Genomic DNA, 20,653 nt, shown 5'->3' on the forward strand with positions numbered 1-20,653 from the left:
TTTCCGACTTGTGCTTGATTAAGTAGACATCTCCATATATGCTATAATTGTCGGTAAGTGTTGCATAGAAGCGGTTAGCATCCCTTGTGGTGGATTTGAAGGATCCACACACATCGGTGTGTATGAGATCCAACATACCTTCACTCTTTTCACAAGTACCAGTGAAGGGTGACTTGGTCATCTTTCCAAGCAAATAAGATTCGCAAGTTTCATCTGACTTTAAGTCAAATGACCCCAACACTTCATCCTTTTGGAGTTGGGCTATGTGTTTCTTGTTGACATGTCCAAGACGACAATGCCACAAGCATGCCTTGTCCAAACCATTGGACGAATCAATATTCAACACATTATTTCCTAAGTTATCTACAACCATCACAGTTTCATATATACCATTACAAGGTAATGCTTTAAAATAAAATACACCATTATAAAAAGCATCAGTAGCACTAACTTCATTATCAAATGAAAAACTAAAACCTTGTTTATACAAACCATGAAAGGAAATAATATTTCTCGCCATATCCGATGAGTAGCAATAATTATTCAAATATAATTCTAGCCCACTACTAAACAATAAAGGAAAAAACCCCGATCTTGGTGATAGACGACACTTTCCAATTCCCAATGATTAAGTTTATCTTCCCATGCTCCACATCCCTACTTTTTCTTAGTCCCTGCAAATCAAAACAAATGTGAAATCCACAACCTGTATCAAGGACCCAAGAATCAGCATGTGATGAGTTAATAGATAGAATAGTATAAATACCTACGAAGGTGGGTTTTATCTCCCCATCCTTAATGTCCTGCATGTATTTGGGGCAGCTTCGTTTATAGTTCCCTTTTTCATGACAATGGAAGCACTCTGCTTCCTTTGGATTGAAAGAGGGTTTAGTAGAACCACTTTATGTTCCACTAGAAGAGGATCCATCATGGTACTTTCCCTTGTGGCTCTTAGAAGGAGCCTTCCCCTTCTTTCCTTTCCCATGTCCAATTGCCATAACAGGGGCAACAACAGTAGGAGTGGGTACAACAGACTTGCCTTTCAATTTACTTTCAGCGGTTCTTAGTATTCCTTGAAGCTTGTTTAGAGTGATCTCCTCCTTGTTCATGTGATAAGTCATACGAAACTGATCATAACATGGAGGTAAAGAGTGTAGGATACTATCAATGGCCAACTCTTGATCATAGTTCACATTCAACATCAGCAAGCGGTCCACAAACCTTTGTATCTTTTGCAAGCAGGTCATGATGGACTCTCCATCCTTCATCTTGGTTCTAATCACGGAGGCAATGATTTCATACCTTTCCTATCGAGCACTTTGATGGTACCTTTCTATCAAATCTTGGTGCATCTCGAAGGGCCAGAAGTCCTCATAGCACTTTTGAAGCTCAGCAGTCATGATAGCAATCATAATGCACGACACCTTTGTCGCGTCCCTCTCATGAACCCAGTATTCCTCGATTTGCTCGGGAGTAGCAGTTTGATCATCAGTCTCCTTTAGCTCTTTATCGAGTACATATTCTTTGTCCTCGTAGCGAACGGCCATTCGAATGTTTCAGATCCAATCGTTAAAGTTTGACCCATCGAAGATAAGTCTCCCAACCAAGTCCATGAGGGAGAACGAGCTAGAAGGGTTGGAGCCTGAAGCATTGTTTGGGATAGACATCTGAAAAGGAAAAGGACAAAGTTTAGATTAGATAATAATCCTTAACATAACACCCAAATGAAATATTAAGGCTAGGACCCAACAAAATACTTCACAATTCAGAATAGGGATGCCGTAATCCAATTAAAAAATATTTGAAGGTAGGAAAATGACGATTTACCAATTTCCATCATGAAAAACAAAATTGATTATTAAGATTTAAATGAATTGAAATTCCTAGATTCATTGAACTTTTCAATGGCATGTTTAAATCTCGATTATGCCCTTCAAGTTTGTGACTGGGATACCTGTAACATCCTGACATATCAAGAGTAGAGTTGAAGTGCTAAAAGAGTAAATTGGGAAAGAGCGACTCGGCGAGTCCATGGGTGGACCCGGCGAGTAGAGTCGCGACTTGGTTGCGTGTTAAGTAGCCGACTCGGTGAGTCAGTAAGATGGACTCGGCGAGTAGGCGCTGAGTGGAGAAAACCCTAATTCTCGGGGTTGAGCCCTATATAAAGAACATTATGTTTCCTCCCCAGCCTCCTTATCATCCCTTGAGTTCCAGAAACCCTAATTTCGTGGAGAAACCCCATTGTTGAGCAAATTTGATCGTGGAGAAGTGGTTGTTGAAGAGATCTTAAAGAAGAAGAGACTTGGATCAAAGGGCTTTGCAAGGATTTGGGATAATCTTCTCTTGGAGCTTCCTTTTGAGGTATCATTCCATTGTTTGAGCTGCTATTGTCTAGATTCCTCATTTTGGGGGTGTTAGAGATCATATCTTTTGGTGTTTTGGAGTTTAGAGGTTAGATCTGAGGTTGCTACCTCAGATCTGAAATGGGGAAGGGTTGGAATGCCTGAAAGTCCCTGTGTTTGAGTGTGTAGTGAAGCTACCATGTCCCAAACCCTAGCCCTAAAGTGTAAAAGGCCTAGATCTCTTTGGATTCACGTAAAGTTTGACACTTTACGTGATGGATGGGTTGTAGGAGGCTAGATCTATGTTTTGGATCAATTGCATGGCCTGGAGCGCTTCTGTATGGATTCAGACCGGTGGTACACGGCGAGTCACATGGGTAGACTCGACGAGTTTCTTGAAGATAGGATGGAACTCGACGAGTTGGAAGAACAACTCGGCGAGTTGGATGAAGATGGCTTGGAACTCGGCGAGTTGTATGAACAACTCGGCGAGTAGGTTGAAGATAGCCTTAGACTCGGCGAGTCTGTTCTTGGACTCGGCGAGTCTTGTCGAAAAGTCCCAATATTTTCTAGTTGAGTCGAGAATCGGCGAGTTAAGGGGATCACTCGGTGAGTTGTGGGCGAGTGGACTCAGAGTTGTTGGACTCGACGAGTCTCGGGGTGACTCGGCGAGTTAGGTTGCGGATTGAGGGAAGTTCTGAGTATGGGGACTCGGCAAGTCATCGGGTTGACTCGGCGAGTAGAGTCAGTTAGGGGTTGACTTTGACCTTGTCTTTGACCAAGGGTTGACCAGTAGTTTCCAGGGGCATTTTGGTAATTGTTGGTTATTGTTTTGAGTTCAGAGCCTTGGTGGTTGTCCAGTGGTGGAGATCGTATCAGTGATCGGAGCACCTTGGGTTATCTGTTCAATCGACAGTATCAAGGTGAGTTATCCTCACTATATCAACAGGGTCTTCTAAGGCACCAAGGCCGGCCCTTTATCGGATTGAGATCCGGGTACTTGTTGTTATGTTATTGCTGTGATATGATTGCATCCTGGTAGTTAGGATGGTATATGTTAGAGACCTGATTGAGATTGGTATCCTGAGAGATAGGGAGATGCTATGCTAGTGACCTGTTAGGTCGGTATCCTGGTTAGGATGATGATATGTTATGTGATCTGTTTGATCTACTTGTTGACTGTGAATTGCTATATGATTGTATGTATATGTGCACATGGTTGTTTGGACTGGAGTTGGGTTGAGGCGGGTCCTGCTTTGTGCTGTAGGCCAAGATACCCAGGGCGGACCGGTTGTTCCGAAGGCCCAGCGAGCGGTTCGGATAGGCTGTAGGCCCCAAGAGGGCGGACCAGACGTGCCAAGGCTCGGAGAGTGGACTAGGCCGACTGAAGGCCCGGTGCGGGCGGACCAGTCATACTGTAGACTCAGAGAGTGGACCAGGTGGATTGAAGGCCCGGGAGCGGGCAGACCAATCACACTGTAGACTCGATGTATGTGGATAGACTTAGAGGGTGGACCAGGTGGACTGTAGGCCGGTGCGGTGGACTAGTCACACAGTAGACCCGAAGTGCATGGTTGTTCAGTGATCAGATATGTTGTGGCATGTTATGCGTGTATGGTATAAGTGGTTGGTATTTTGGGGATATCTCACTAAGCTTTCGGGCTTACAGTTGTGGTTTTATGTTTTTCAGGTTCTTCAGGAGATCGTGGCAAGGCGAAGGCGTGATCGTACCGCTCCTCATGATTTTGTAGTAATGTGATTCTGGGAATACGTTAAATGTTTTGTATTGAAAACCTTTTTGTAAAGATTTAATGGAATCGAGCTGTTTTTGAAAAATTTAAAATTGGTTGTATTTTTCGGTCGTTACAAGTTGGTATCAGAGCCTTGGTTTGAGTGAATTGGAGAAACATTCGTGTGACTCCAGTCTCAAATCGAGGAGAGTTTTCAAAAGAGTATTTAAAATGGTTTTCAAAATGAGTAAGGGAGGACGCGGAGGTACGATCAGTCGGAGCCAGTAAGTAACCCCAAAATACCATGCATGTTATTTGTTTTGAGCTTTGATAGAACAGCATGCTAGTGATAGGCTAGGGATCTTCAGGATTTCATGATAATGTTGCCTGATTTGTGATGCCTGTAGCCTAGGGTTCCTTATGGGAGATTATCAGTGTTCCTCTAGTGGTGAGGGTTGAGCGTTGTTATGCATGTTTCTCTAGGGTGTTGTGGTATTACTTCATATAAATATGGGTAGGTGTGGAAGGTAGTATGGGCCCGTACTACTGAAAGCACAAGACCCATACGCGTATCAGGGAAACCATGATCTCTAGGGTTGGGTTGAGAGAGTTGGATCCTAGGATAGTGGGAAGAGTCTGAGATTTTGTGTGGTGTTTTTCAGTATGGAGATTCCGAGGCATGATGAGAGTGGATCCGGATCAGGATCGGGAGCAGGAGAGAGAGTTCTGGGTGGATCGGTACCGCCCGAGGTTATCGGTCAGATGAGCACGTGCGAGTTGGATGCGAGGATTCGTGAGATCCTGCGTGTTGAGATTGCTGAGTTGTTCCGGGCTGAGTTTCCGAAGCTGTTTGGGTCGATCAAGGCCGCCATGGTTGAGTATTTTGATGAGCGCTATGCGGCTCTCGCAGAGACGGCTGCCGCGGAAGCTACAGCAGCTGTAGCGGCGGCAGGGGGAGGAGCTGGTCGGGGCTTTCAGTATCAAGACTTCAATAATACGAAGCCTCCCACCTTCGATGGAGTTCAGGACCCGATCGTCGCTATGAGATGGTTATCAGACGTGGAGGGGTGTTTCTTCACGTGTTCATGCCCTGCTGATCAGAGGGTGAGGTGTGCTCTGAACCTGTTGAGGCTCAGGGCGAAGGATTGGTGGAGATTGACCACGAGGTCATTTTCGGATGCGCAGAGGGCTGCAGTTTCATGGGATCAGTTCAAAGAGATGTTCAGCACTCGTTATGTTCCGCAAGTGGAGAGGGAGAGATTGGCTCAGGAGTTCCTGGAGCTGAAGCAGGATTCGGAGTCGGTGACTGAGATCACCAGGATGTTCACTGAGAGGGCAATGTTTTGCCCTGAGTTCGCTTCGGAGCAGGCTCAGATGTCTCGATATCTGAGTATGCTCAAGAGGGACATCAGACAGTTTGTGTCTGCGCAGAGGTGCGAGACCTTGTTGGAGTTGCAGGAGGCCGCTAGGCGGCGTGAGTTAGAGATTGAGTTGCAGTTGTGTGAGCTGAGGCAGGCTCCGGTGCAGTCGCAGCCGGCGCCAAAACGGTCCAAGACCGTTGATTCTAGAGTGGGGGATCTGAGCAGCCACACTTGTGGGAAGTGTGGGAGGGGTCACACTGGAGTTTGTAGGTCCGGTGGTGCATGCCGCAAGTGCGGAAATGAGGGGCACTATGCGAGGGATTGTCGGCAGTCAGCGCCGGTTTGGGATTTGAGGATTTGTTATCATTGTCATCAGATTGGACATTTGAGGGTCAACTGTCCACAGCTTGCTGCAGGAGCGGTGCAAGCTCCAGCACCGGCCACTTTGAGGATTACAGGTGGAGGTCAGGGTGGAGCGGAGCCCCCAAGGGCTCAGAGTCGTGCTTTTCAGCTTGTAGCAGAAGAGGTCAGGGCAGTTCCAGATGCAGCTGCGGGTATGTTTCTTTCTTGATGTCTTGTTATCTTGTGTTTATTGTGGAGTATTGTTTATGTGCTGGTATCTTTGTGTGGCTTTCGATGTGGTATTCGTCGTTTTGAGGGTTGTGGTTTGGTTATGGGTTATTGTTTTGGGAATTTCGTTGGTTATCATCCATGAGAGTTATTAGTGGGAACCTGGCATTGGTTTGAAGGTCGGGTAGCATCTGCTTTCTGAGGAGTGGTTAGATGCAGATTGAGTTTCTTTCGAGCGGGTTAATCGGTGTTGATGTGAGATCTCGTTAAGGTTGTTTATGCTTGTGGGAAGCAGTCCGCGTGTAAGTGTTTTCTTTGTGCAGAGTTGTTCTGGGAGGTCGGTGATGGCGACCGGTAGTTGTTAATCAGTGCTACAAGTGGGGGTGATGGGATTAAAACAACTTTTAATCTATGAAGATCGATTAGATCTTGAACAAGTATATGAATATAAAGTAACAAGAACGCAATGATAAGAACAAAACAGCTTGAATCAAACGTGTCGAATGATTAAATAAAATCCTCAGAAGAGCTCGATTAAGAACATCAACTGTAGAGGATTAGAAGATTACAAGAACGATTAAAGAAAAATGTTGTACTCTGGATAAATCGCTATATCGATAATCTCTGCAATCTTAACCTAATATGCATGCAAGCATTTAACTTATATACAATACATAAAAGGCTCTCGGTTGGACAGGCCCAAACCGGAGAATACAAGGCTAAACTAACGAGCCCAAAAGACGCAACATCAAATAAAACTTCAGGCCAACAATCTCCCCATTTGCGACAATTTGGAGCGAGACCTTCACTTCTTACTTGGGCCGGCAGTTGAAGCTGGTACCTTCTTCTTCACGGTGCTGAACAGACACTTGGTTATGGAGAGGATGGTCTGTCTAAACCGGATGTACCAATTGATCATGTCGTTGAAGTACTTGACATCATCAGCCGAGTTCTCTTTACACCGCTTGATAATTGATAAGACGTGTTCCAAGCAAGCTGTGGTGTAAAGATGTTTGTCAGCTAAAGCGAAGAGACATTTCTGTCCTTCGGCTCTAGTGAACATTACCGAGTTTCGCCTCGGATCTATCTTGCCCATTTGCATTTGATTTAGATCACTGGCCGATCCCACAGGTACTACTTTCGGTTTCTTCTTAAAAACTGTGGCGACCTCCTGATCCATTAGGGCAACCTCCATGATGTAGCAAGCCAACATCCTTTTGACATGGTCTATGATGGGACCATATTCAGATTCATCTGTCAGCAGGATATTGTACAAGACTATCCAGTCATGAGGATTCAGATTCGGCAGATCCGCTAGGGAGATGATGTGGGCAGTTCTTGCAGATCCTCGGATGAGCTTGAACTTAACGTTTGTGAATCTCCCCACGGCATAAGGCTTCAGCACCCGAACATTAACAATCTTCTGGGCGCTCCAGGTGAGGTATTGAGGGCGAGCAGCCTCCAGGTAGAAGTCAATGAGCTCCCTGTCAAGCTCATCGTTCGGATGCGGGACTTCAAAAATGTTAGAGAAGACGTGGAAGATGAACGCCTTTCGAGTCAGCGGCATATCAAACTGCGAATCGATAGAGTTGTTGCAGTCGAATGATATCACCGGTTCGAGCCATAGTATGCTTGGAGTCTCTATGGCCTCTTTTATCAAACGATCCCTGGTCCAGGCAGGGAAGAGCAACTTTCTGCTCTCAAGGAGATCGTGGGCTTCTTTTTGCTTTCGTTCGGCTTCTTCAGCCTCACGCGCCACACGACTGGCATCGTCATCAGCATTGCCACTGTTCTTTCATTTTAACATGTCAGCAATGGTCTCCCTGTCTTCATCTTCATCTTCATCTTCCTCAGCTATGTTTTTACCCTTGTTCTTCACACCCGAACCCGAAGCATGACCAGTCTGAGGTGGTTCGGTTGTGTGAGTAGCTTTGGAGGAAGGAGGTGGTTTCGATCCTTTCTTCTCATCTCCCCCTTGTTTCGGAATGGACACGAAACTCGGAAGGCCTTCGATTTTGCTGAGAAGGTCCATGGCTGGAGAGAGTTTTTCAGCGAGGGTACGCCTCACCGAATGGTTTAGGATGGGGTCGTGTGCTTCCAGGATGTTGGATAGTGCTGTGTGGACATCCGAAACACACGTCTTTATTACCTCCCTCTCGGATCGAAGAGCTTCCAATTGTTGCTGGGAGTTGGAAAGTTGCATGCTCTTGACCGTAAGGGCGGTAGTCTTACTCGCCAAGACGTCCATCAGAGAATTTTCTGCCGCAAGATCCTCTTGTAGCTTTGCCAGGCGGCCATCGATGGAGGCACGAAGTGCCGAGTTGTCGTCGCTGATATTCTGGCGTAGGGTAGCGAACGAAGTCAACTCCGTTGAGACAAACTTGGCCAATTGTTGAACGATTGGTTCCAAAGTCGTCTTCGTGGCGTCGGCGCTTTCCTGCAAAGACTTCAGCAGGACAGAAGCGTCGGAGAATAGTTTATCGACTTTTTCGGTCGCAGCCTCACAGGTTCGGGTGGAGGCATCGATTGCAGCAGTTGCTGAGGCCACCGAATCATGTTGAGCCCTGGAGAAGGCGTCAACGATCTTCTGAAGGGCAGCTTCAGACAAAGATGACTGCTGGTTGGAAGAGGAGGCGAGAAGTTGATCAACCTTCTCGTTAAGCTCGCGAAGATGCTTCCGTGTCACTGGAGCATCATCCTCCTCATCACTCTGAACTTGAAACGGACTATAGTAGACCGAATCGAAGTTCATGTGATCACCACCAAGGTATTGATCACCGCCATCGGAGGCGTCTTCTGGAGATTGAGGTGATGGTGAAGCTGGGGGTGTGATGGGTTTGGTTGGTTCAGGTTGAGTGGGTGGGGGGTTAGTTTCGGGTGGTGGTTGTGTATGGGTAGGATCGGTTGTATGTGTTTGAGTTTGTGGTGGTTCGGTTACAGGAGGAGTTTCGGTAACTGGTGGTGTTTCGGTTGATGTGGTGAATATGGGTGGAGGTATAGGGAATGAGGTTGAAGGAATAGTGGGGTTTATGGTGGGAATGGAAATAGGAATTGTGGGTGGAGGTGAAGGAACTGGGGATTGATGAAGTTCCATCTCTGGGGTTGGGGACCGAGGTGGTGTGTTGCCTCGTTGAGGAGATTCATCTCCTTGTGATCCTTCAGAGTCCAAACTCCCACCTTCGGATTCGCTTGAAGAGGAGGGAATAACGAGCTTTCGCTTCGGTTGGGTCTTCCTCCTTTTCGGCTGTGGGGATGAAGCAGCCTTCGGTTGTTTTCGCTTCTTGGGAGAAGGTCCCTTTGGAGCTTTGGACACTTGCTTCCCCTTGTCTGCCTTTTTGCCCCTGGCCACCGGTTTATCGGCATCATGAATCGATCGCAGCATATCCGGTGTCAGTTCCCTCGGACCAGTTGGCCTAAACTCCTTGATCGTCCTGATCAGTCTGCTATCAGCGGGCACATCGGCATACATCGACTCCGGGATAGAGCCAATGAAAGAGAATTTTGATGCATCTGAGACGATGATCTTCTTGGTATGGAATGTACCAATAGAAGACATCGATGCACCGACAGCAGTGGGAACCTCAAACTTGTCCATGGCCCATCTTGTAATCAAGATCCAGAACCGGGCCAACGACACTTCAGAGTGTCATGAAGATGAAGATAGGCTCTGGATGAGCTGTTGCCATAGGACCATTCCAAAGTCCAGATTAACCCCGTTGTAGATGGCATACATTATCGATAGAAATAGGCGACTAGCACCATCGGACCCTGAGCTCCTCTCCGACAAGCCCTTGAAAAGGACTGTAAATAAGCCATTCCATTGTGGCGGCAGGCAAGACTTCTTGAACTTGGCGACAGAGGTGAGAACCTCTGTGTATCCCATGTTGTAAAACATGTTGAACAGCATCCCAACCGGAATCGTGTCCGGATTGATTCTTGAAGGGTCAGCAGCAAACCCTAGCATTGTGCAGAACCGTTGTCGAGAAACGGAGGTTTTGTGTTCTGCAATTTCGAAAAATACCCGTTCTACGGCCTTATCGTAGTAAGCCGTCGCGTAGACCTGCGATAGGGCCACCATTGGTACAGTTTCAAGTCGGGATAGTGCAAGCGCAAGCTGGGAGTACTTCAAGCATTCTATGACCGGCGACATATAGGAGTCGTATGCGAGTGGGTTGAGATCAATGACCAGACATTGCTGAGGACGGATGGGGAGGATCTGAGAAGTAGCATGCACGGAAGAAGATTCAGCCATTGTTGTAGGTTGGAGAAGAGGATGAACAGTAGATGGTTTATGAGTTTTTGCTCTTGAGAAATTTCGGAGGCAGTAAAGAGGTAAAAGGTTTTGTGGACGGCCTTTTATAGTGAGAGATTGGAGAGAGAAAGATCGTTTCATATCTTCTATGCAATGATCACGTAGGAGAGAGATTGTCAGAATCCTAGGATCACGCTACCCAACAAGCGCCGTTTCAGAAGAAAATCGCTTCAAATCCGCACGCGCCATTAATTGCCAGAGAGATGACGCTTGGATTTCGCACACGCGTCCATAAGTGTCAGTAAAAGCGCGGCCGTTTCAAATTCACACGCGCCTTCCTTTTTACCGTCGTTTGAATTTCTATCCTTTTAACTCCCGCCGAGTCAGCAACCTTTTGTCTTATCCTTTTTAAACGGCATCTTTTGAATTAAACACCCACGTGGATTGTTTCTGACCACAGCACCATAATTACAGCCTGTAAATAATTAGTAACGGAATTTTGGAAAATCAAAGATTTTCGTGCAAAGAGTGTAAAAGAAAAAGAAATAAAGCAACTCTTTTAAGGATATTCTGTGATGTCAATAATGACACGAAACTGATGATCCCGGGCACGAATCTCTTCCTTCAAGGTCAAGAGAGACCTCAAAGTGTTAGTGTGGAATCCCGTTAAATTACGATCAAACATTTATTAATAAATGTTGAAAGGCTTATTAAGGGTGGTTTCGCTTTGATTCATCAATTCAATTCTTGAGATAAGAACGAAAGTGAACAAAGTACTTGTGAGACCGGTGTAGTCTGTTGAACAAGTAGGTTGGAGTTGATTTTGTATTGGCTTTGATTAAGATGAAATCTCATATGAAAATTTAAAACTGGATCCCTTGGGAAGAAATGTTATGGTGTGTAACAATTTCATGGGAATCACTCAAAAGAAAAATTGAGATTTCATGAGGGTACATTCGTCAATTCATTGGTGAAAACTTGATCAAATTAATTGGTCACCGTCAATTCGTTGGTGTTGAATTTTGGGTTTCACGCAGCTCGTAGTGGCACGAAACTAAGATCATAAACACAGATGTTGTGTAACCATAAACCTCAGTGGTAGTTTTTGAGAGTCTCAAGGGTTACGTTGATGAAACGAATGTAATGGAGAAGGGTAATGGGGATGGTGTAAGAAAATATAGTACCTCTGCTGCTAAAATAAGGACCAAGCAGGAAACTCTTAACTCATGTGAGAAAAGAGTGAGGTAGCTCACGATTAGAATAAATATGTTAGCCTTATTGGGAAGACAAGGTTTGTGTATACCAGGTCATGAAGGCTATTATTCAAAATCTTATGAGGCTTGAGACACATACAGCAGCATGCTTCTAGGGACACTTAAGTCATCAAATATATCCCCATAAACAAATGAGCACACACAAAAAAAATAAAATATTTATGGAGTTTTGAAAAAAAAAAATTAAAATTTTTAAAAAAAATAAGACTTAAAAATTATAAAAGAGTTAAAAAAATACGATTTAAAAAAAACTTTGGAAAAAATTGAAAAACTGAACCCGAACGTTCGGTTGGTTTCGGTTGGGAAGAAGATGAAAAACCGAACCCGAGCGTTCGGTTGGTTTCGGTTCAGGAAAATTTTGAAAAACCGAACCCGAACCTTCGGTTGGTTTCGGTTCAGTAAAATTTTGAAAAACCGAACCCGAACCTTCGGTTGGTTTCGGTTCAGAAAAATTTTAAGAAACCAAGGAGTTTAGATATGCAATTTGGAAAAACTTTTTACACAAAGAAAAACAAATTTTGTACAAAGAAAATATACAACCCAGAAGAACTACCTTTGAAGTAATGAGCGAGTCAGATAGTTGAACCGAACCCGAACGTTCGGTTGGTTTCGCTTCTTACGTTTGAGTTTGAGAGGTAGTGTGGGGTACTGACTCTGATTCCATCATACCTAGCCCTTGCAATATTTTATTGAATGATGCTTCAGGATGAGCTTTGGTAAAGACGTCAGCCAGTTGATCAGTGGTTCTTACGAAGTGAACTTCGACATTTCCATCTTCCACATGATCTTTGATGAAGTGATACCTCAGTGCTATGTGTTTGGTTTTAGAATGTTGCACTGGGTTATGACAGATCCTAATTGCACTTTCAGAGTCACAATATAGTGGGATCTTCTTCATATTGAGTCCATAGTCTCGAAGTTGACTCTGGATCCAAATCACTTGGGATGTGCAGGATGCAGCGGCAATGTATTCCGCTTCGGCAGTAGACAGTGACACACACGTTTGTTTCTTGGATTGCCAGCTGACCAACTTCCCATCAAGAAATTGACAGCCACCAATTGTGCTTTTACGGTCGAGTCCACATCCTCCAAGGTCAGCATCAGAATAGGCTTGAACGAAGAAGCCTGAATTGGATGGATACCATAGACCTAAGGAAGTGGTTCGCTTGAGATAGCGTAGTATGTTCTTTACTGCCAGCATGTGAGGTTCGCGTGGGTTAGCCTGAAATCGAGCACAATAACACACAGAAAACATGATATCAGGCCTGCTAGCAGTTAAATACATCAGAGAGCCTATCATTTGACGATAGAGCGTGATATCGACAGCCGGTTTGTCTAGAGATGGGGTAAGCTTGGTGCCGAATGCCATTGGGACTTTGACTTTTGAGTCTCCCATCATGCCAAACTTCGCTAGGAGAGTCTTTGTGTAAGCTTCCTGATTGATAAAGATGCCTTCGGGTCCCTGTCTTATGTTTAAACCAAGAAAAAAATTAATAGGACCCATTGAGATCATTTCAAACTTAGTCTCCATCAACTTTCTGAATTCAGCTGTTAAGCTGGGATTCGTGGAGCCAAAGATGATGTCATCGACATAAATTTGAACTATCATAAGGTGGTTACCTTCCTTTTTGCGAAAGAAGGTTGGGTCAACCGAACCTTGTTTGAATTTAGACATTTTTAAAAATTTTGTAAGCGTTTCATACCAGGCTCTCGGAGCTTGTTTGAGGCCGTACACAGCTTTATCCAGAATATAGCAATGATTTGGATACTTTTCGTTCACGAAACCAGGAGGTTGCTCCACATACACAGTTTCTTCGAGTTCTCCATTGAGAAATGCACACTTGACGTCCATTTGGAAAACCTCAAAGTTTTTGTGAGCAGCATAGGCCAGAAATATTCTTACAGATTCTAGCCTAGCTACTGGAGCGAATGTCTCTTCTTAATCTATTCCTTCCTCCTGACAGTATCCCTTGACCACCATACGAGCCTTGTTCCTTATGACATTACCTTCCTTGTCCAGTTTGTTCCTAAAAACCCATTTGAGACCAACAACCGAAGCATCTGGAGGCGTTGGAATGAGGCGCCAGACTTTATTCCTTTCAAACTCGTTCAGTTCGTCTTGCATTGCTTGAACCCAATCAGAGTGATCGAGGGCAGTGTTTACTGTCTTCGGTTCAACTTTTGATACGAATGAATTAAACATACAAAACTCAACCTTTGAAAATAAGGATGTCTGTTTTGCCTTCAGTTGAGACCGGGTTAGAACTTTTTCAGATACATCACCAACTACTTGAGAGATAGGATGATCTCTGGTCCATTTGGTAAGAGGAGGATAATGCAGATCGAAGGTTGGATCTAGTTCAGAGTTGATCATCTCTTCTGGCTCAGATTGGCTATCGTAATCAAGCGTCATATCATCATGCTCCCCCTCAATTGATAAGTCTTGAGAAACATGAGGTTCAGGGGTTGCTTGTGGTGCTGGACTTTCAGGCGTTGAAGTACCTTCGTTTGGAGGGGCATCTTCGGTTGGAGAGGTACCTTTGGTTGGTGAAGAACCTTCGGTTGAAGTTGTTGAGCGTGGCTCCCCCTGGACTTGTGAGCTTGGCTCCCCCTCGACTGAAGCTTTGTTGGATGGAGATTCATCAGTGGGCGATTCTCCTTCATGCATTCTTCTTGCAGCATCTTCGACAATTTGCTTCATATGATCAACTTTGTTGTCAGCTGCACCTACTTCTGAGAGAGAAGCTTTTTCCGGTTCGTCAAAGAGTTCCAGAAAATTCTCGTATAAATTGGCGATTGAGACTGTGACTTGTCCAGTTTGAGGAAAGATTTCCCTGGCAGTGTCCTCTATGGCCTGTAGCTTCTTGACATAGCTATCGTCGAAGGTCACATAGTATGTCTCTTCTATCCTTCTTGAACGTTTGTTTAGGACCCTGTACGCCTTGGATGTGAGTGAGTAACCCAGAAAGATTCCCTCGTCGGCTTTGACATCAAACTTGTTGCGGTGTTCTTTAGAGTTAAAGATGAAACACCGTGAGCCAAACACATGAAGAAATTTCACATTGGGTTTTCTGTTATTTATTATCTCATATGGTGTGAGCGTGAATCGCTTATTGAGATAGGACCTGTTCTGTGTATAACAAGCAGCAGAAATAGCGTCAGCCCAAAAATAAAGAGGTAAGGAAGCGAAACTTAGCATAGTTCGGGCAGCTTCACACAAGGATCGGTTTCATCTTTCGACTATTCCGTTCTGTTGTGGTGTGTAGGGAGCTGAGAAATTGTGACTAATTCCCTTTTCTGCAAGAAACTCTTCAAACTCCCTATTCTTGAATTCAAGACCATTGTCGCTCCTGATGTTGCGAACGACCTTCTTAAGCTGGACTTCAATTTGCTTGATAAATACTTTCAGCTTTTGAGTCGCTTCAGATTTGAGCTTTAGAAAGAACACCCATGTAAATCGTGAAAAGTCATCAACGATAACAAGAATATACTTGCTACCACCGATGCTTTCGATAGATGAAGGACCACACAAATCGATATGAAGCAATTCGAGTGGTTCAACAACTTTTGTGTTGATTACAGATGGGTGACTTTGACGACTCTGCTTTCCCATTTCGCATGCAGCGCACAAATGCTCTCTGTCGAACTTGAGCAATGGAAGACCCCTAACATGACCTCCAGTGACAAGTCGGTTGATGTCTTTGAAATTGAGATGAGAGAGTCTTCTGTGCCACAACCAGCTTTCGTCGGATTGAGCTTTTGATAACAGACATATGGTTGGGTTTCCTTTGATGGGTTTCATGTTCAGAGGAAACATTTCACCCTTTCGCTCTGACTTTAGAATCACTTTCTTTGTCGTTTTCTCTATGATTTCAGAACCTTCATCATCGAATGAGACTTTGAGACCTGTACCTCCAACAAGCTGAGATACACTGATGAGGTTGTGTTGGAGTCCTTCCACATAAGCCACCTTCCTTATTGTAAAGTCACCATTCGTTATCATCTCGTATCCCTTTATGGTGCCGAAAGAGTTATTTCCAAACTTAACGTTGCCACCATTTGCAAGAGATCTGTATTCCCTGAGCTCCTCTTTCCTCCCTGTCATGTGACGCGAGCAGCCACTATCGATGTACCATTCTTCGTCAAACTGCTCGTCACTTATAACCTGCAAAAATTAAGCAGATTTAGGAACCCAAAGTTTCTTGGGTCCATGTGAGCTTTTCATGGGAACGGGAATAGTAAGAGAGATGTCAACTAGATATGTTCGTTTTATTAGAGTTGTTTCATCTTTCCTTTTAATGGTAAAGACTTTTATTTTGTTAGGATTGGATGTGTTCGTTTTGGAATCTGGTTTGGATTCATCGACCTTCTGTTTTCCCTTCTGTTCAGCTGATGAATGAGGTTTTTGAGGAGACACGGGATTAGCTTTAGAGCAGGATGGAGATGAATTGGTGGAAGTAGAAGAATTAGAAGAACGAGAAGAGTTAGAATGAGAGGTTTTGGATGGAGAGGACTTCCTGGTTGGTGACTCTAGGTGACTCTTTTGCTTTTGATCATTGGAGGGACTGACCTTAGAGTCTTGTTCTCCTTTGACTTCAGAACTGAACCTCTGCGTTTGGTTGGAGTTGTTCTTGGAACCGAACCTTTGGTTTCGGTTGACGTCCTTTTCAGAACCGAACTTTTGCCTTCGGTTGATATCTTCTTGTGAACCGAACCTTGGCTTTCGGTTGGTATTTTCTTGTGAACCGAACCTTGGCTTTCGGTTGTTGGAACTTGCAGGCTTTCTTACAGGATTGTCTTCATACTTCAGATTCTTGTCTTTGTGTGAATAGTATGCATTCTGGAAGTGCCAGAATTGTTTCCTTTCAGAAAGGTTTTTCCTGTATCTTTGGTTCCTTTCTATCTTCTTATCCCTCATTTGCTTAGGTTGATGATGAACGTTCGCTTTCGTTTTTGTTGTCACCTTGGTTGGTTCCTTTTGAACTTCAGGAGTTTTACTTTGAGCCGAGGGAGCAGAGGGAATATCCGAAGAAGATTCAGTTCGCACTGAGGAAGTGGAAGGAATATCTGATGAAGATGAAGATGAAGTTTCATTTTGAGCAGTTGGAGTAGAGGAAGTGTCTTCTCTCGCTAAGTGACCATTCTCCTGAGGAATATCTTTCGTACCACTGGTACTTGGCTCATTGAAGTTATCCGGCTTATTTAATGGTTCAGGGATGTATCTTCCTTTGCTCATCCAGGAGGTTCTTTCAGACAAGCCAACGGTTTCGTTTGCATTATCAATAGGAGCTTCCCAGAACTACTCATCACAGCCATCAGCATTGTCTTCGTTAACAATAGCTATGAGTTCAGCTGTTTGATGTTCGGTTACTCCAATCACCTTATATACCTGATTCGGAGTGGTCCTGACCTTTTGATACACAACAGCTTTTTCTACTAATTTCGGGGACCTTTGTTGGGACAATCTAGCGAATTCCACAGAATTTTCAGAAATAAGATTTTTGTGGTTTTCAGTTTCGCTTTTAACAAATTCTGAGCAGTCAACCGTATCCTCTACAGAAATTTCACTCATGTTTTCGTCCTCGTTAAGCTCAGATGCATTTTCAACATCGATTTTATTTTCTGAGCTTACGTTGGCGTTTAGAGAGTCAAATTTTTGCATGGTTTCGGTTCTCAGTTTAAGTCTGTCATTTTCGTCCAAAAGAGTTTTGAGCATGTCCTTGTGGTCTTTGGATTTGATGAAGGACTCAATTTTGTCCAGTCCATATATATAGGTTGGGTTGACATCATCAGACGATATCACACTCTCACAATTGTAGGCTTCGGCATCGATTTCATCCTCCTTAAACTCTAGGAAGGGCAAAATCATGCGATGGATCTTTTAGCCTATCTCACAGTCTAAGTGAAGTTGAGTAATATTGGAATATAAACGTTTAGCAATTAAACAAAAAACATTTCGTTGTTTTAACAATTTTAAATTGTCTCTCTGCAAATAAATGTTTTCGTCTTTGACTTTAACTAATTCCGACTCTTTTAACTCAATCCACATTCGCCGCTCCTCACTCTTCGACGCCACCCTGCTTAATTGATCAGTCAGGTTAGAATTGGTGACTCAAGTTTGAGTTAAGCTACTATCTAAATGAGAAATTCTTGTATTAACATTTTTTAGTTCATTCTCATATGAGGATGGTGGTACTTTGGATGAAATAAAAACAGATTGTACCTTCTTTATCAGTTCATCGAGCTCATTGAACTGCTGGCTGAGTGGTTTGGCCATAAAGCACATATCCTCCTGTACCTTCGGTCCATCGCTTCCTCCATCGGTATTATATCCCCTCATTTGTGATACGTCAGTCACCATGAAGCATTTTCCTCCACTGCTTTCCTCCTTAGCCACATACGCCTTTCCATGGGTAGGCTTCCTCACTTCTTCATCTTCTGAGTCAGTAGACCAAACTTCTGTGCTACCGAACTCATCGTCATTAACCGAACCCTGCACAATAAGAGCATTAATAGAAGGGTTAGATGTAGACTTCTTCTTTCTCAACTCATCCAATCTCTTCTGCAGCACGGCTTCCTCGTCATTTCCATCGTCCTTTTCGGCCATCTTCTTAAGAACACAGTCCTTAGCATAGTGGTTCTTGCCACCACAGTAGAAACAGCTTACTCCGGAATCGCCATCTGCCTTCGGTTCCTTCTTAGGCTCCTCAGCCTTCGGTTCATTGTTCGCTTTTTCAGAGCTGTAACTCCCCTGCCAGTTTCGGTTTTTGTTGCTGGGGAATCTCTTCTTTATGAACCTCTTAGGATTGGACACCATCATGGCATAATCCTCAGATGTGAGGTCATATTCCTCCAAGTTAAGCTCTTCATCCTCCATCACAGCTTTACTTTTAGATAGGAGGGCCAACGAACCAAGACTAGAAACAACGTTCTTCTCTTGTACCACAATCTTCTCTTGAGACTTTAGAATACCCACCAGTTTCGCCAAAGAGTATGATTTAAACTGCTCATGGGCTTTGACTGTGGAAACCACTGCTCTCCACTCAGACCTTAGTCCGTTCAAGAAAGTAACCTTCTGTTCGATAAGCTTTCTTTCAATGTCGTGTTTGATCATCTTGCTGAGAAGATGATTGAAGCGATCAAACGTCTGGGTCACCGTTTCTTCGGCCCCTTGCCTGAATTCTCCAAACTCAGATAGAAGCAAGGTTTGGATAGAATGTTCAAGATCTTCGTCTGTGGAATATAGTTCGCGAAGTCTATCCCATACTTCCTTCGTCGTAGTACATGAGCTGACCAGTCTGAATGTGTCTAACTGAAGGGCGAATCTGATCAACCTTAATGCCTTAATATTACACTGGAATTTGTCTTTCTCGTCTTGTGCAATATCCTTCACGTCCTTAAGCATTTCGTTGTACTCTTTTTGTGTCTTGATGATTCTGGATGTAGCAGAATGAGAAAACGGTCCATTGATGATGGCTTCCCATATGAGATAACCATTGTCCTCCGATCCAATCACATAATCTTCAAAATGATGCGCCCATACTTCATAGTCATGGGTGTATAAGATTGGAATCTTTGTCGTCGAACCGATGCTGTTGGAAATATTAATAGGGTTTGATTGCGTTGCGTCCATAATGATCGTAAAAACCTGTTCAAAGATCAGACTTGTAATAAAGCAGATTAGGGCAAAACAATAAATATTAAGATACGTCAATTAAGATGACGGCTCAATAAATATCGATGATTGCGGAAAACCCTAATGGAAATCTTTTTCACAGAAAAGATGTGTATCGATTACACAGCCTCCTGCTCTAATACCAATTGATGGGATTAAAACAACTTTTAATCTATGAAGATCGATTAGATCTTGAACAAGTATATGAATATAAAGTAACAAGAACGCAATGATAAGAACAAAACAGCTTGAATCAAACGTGTCGAATGATTAAATAAAATCCTCAGAAGAGCTCGATTAAGAACATCAACTGTAGAGGATTAGAAGATTACAAGAACGATTAAAGAAAAATGTTGTACTCTGGATAAATCGCTATATCGATAATCTCTGCAATCTTAACCTAATATGCATGCAAGCATTTAACTTATATACAATACATAAAAGTCTCTCGATTGGACAGGCCCAAACCGGAGAATACAAGGCTAAACTAACGAGCCCAAAAGACGCAACATCAAATAAAACTTCAGCCCAACAGGGGGAGAATTGAAGAATTCTCCGGGAGATCGATGAGTATTTGAGGGTGCTTAGCTGTTGGGATTCAGTAGTGTTCTGTCAGCCCAGAGTATAGGCTGATAGGAGCAAGTGTTGGGCATGCGGGGCGGGATACAGACCTAGGGCATTTGATTGTGGAGGGCCTGGGAGCAGGCCGGGATCGAGCATGTACGATTGAGACAGAGTTCGGAACCCTTAAAGGGCTAGAACAGTACGCATAGGAGGATTTCCGGGAGTGATAGCTCGGAATGATGAATGCTAGTTGAGCGGTCCAGATAGACTGAAGGCCGGTAGGCGTACCAGTCAGGTCGAAGGCTCGGAGAACGGTCCAGCCAAACTGAAGGCACTGAGAGCGGTCCAGATTGGCTGAAGGTTCTGAGAGGGGTCCAGATTGGATGAAGGCCTGGTGAGGCGGTCCAGTCATGCTGAAGACTCTGCAGGTATTGTTGGATCGGTTCGAGGATATGGATTGTGTATGTTGCAGTGTGATTGTATTAGAAGGTCTAGCCCAGGGTAGTGATCTTGATTAGTTGAGATAGTGCATGGGCTTGAGAGTCCCTACGATGAGAGTCAGAGTATGTGTGTTGGATGGATAGTGGATACGCTATAAAAGGGTGGTGTAGCGTTGGGCGAGCACCGTGACACTTGTCGGAGTGTCAATGTGGCCAAGTGGATTCCTTGGTAAAGGAAAAGAGAGAGGTGTGTAACTCCGAGAGAGGGTGTAAGTTCACAGAAGTGAAAGCGGCAGAACAGAGTTATGATTAGAGTAATTCGAGTATGGATATTGAGCAGCGTGTTTGCGGCAGTGGAATAGAAGCTCATCCGGTTTGGGATGTCTGCTGAGGTCGCGAAGGGAATTCCGCAGGTGTAGAGCCAAGAGGCTCGGAAGGGATGCAA

The 20,653-nt window shown here is 44.2% G+C and overlaps 1 protein-coding gene across 2 annotated transcripts; it reads right to left on the bottom strand.

The window, feature by feature from the left end:
* Positions 1 to 445: 445 nt before the first annotated feature.
* LOC145086613 (uncharacterized) lies at positions 446 to 19,247 on the bottom strand. 2 transcript variants are annotated; one of them, XM_079024432.1, is made up of 3 exons: positions 17,753 to 19,247; positions 767 to 1,667; positions 446 to 674 (listed from the first exon to the last, which is right to left on the bottom strand). In XM_079024432.1, exons 1-2 carry the CDS (start codon positions 19,160 to 19,162, stop codon positions 1,557 to 1,559), a joined length of 1,521 nt encoding a protein of 506 aa, XP_078880558.1. In that variant the 5' UTR covers positions 19,163 to 19,247; the 3' UTR covers positions 446 to 674; positions 767 to 1,556. The 2 variants fall into 2 exon arrangements, with proteins under 2 accessions (XP_078880558.1, XP_078880557.1); XM_079024431.1 differs by lacking the exon at positions 17,753 to 19,247 and having other exon boundaries at positions 767 to 10,461.
* Between the last annotated feature and the right edge of the window lie 1,406 nt (positions 19,248 to 20,653).

The sequence above is a fragment of the Lactuca serriola genome, chromosome 2 (assembly GCF_051521515.1).
Source record: "Lactuca serriola cultivar US96UC23 chromosome 2, Lser_US96UC23_V15, whole genome shotgun sequence".
NCBI lineage: Eukaryota > Viridiplantae > Streptophyta > Magnoliopsida > Asterales > Asteraceae > Lactuca > Lactuca serriola.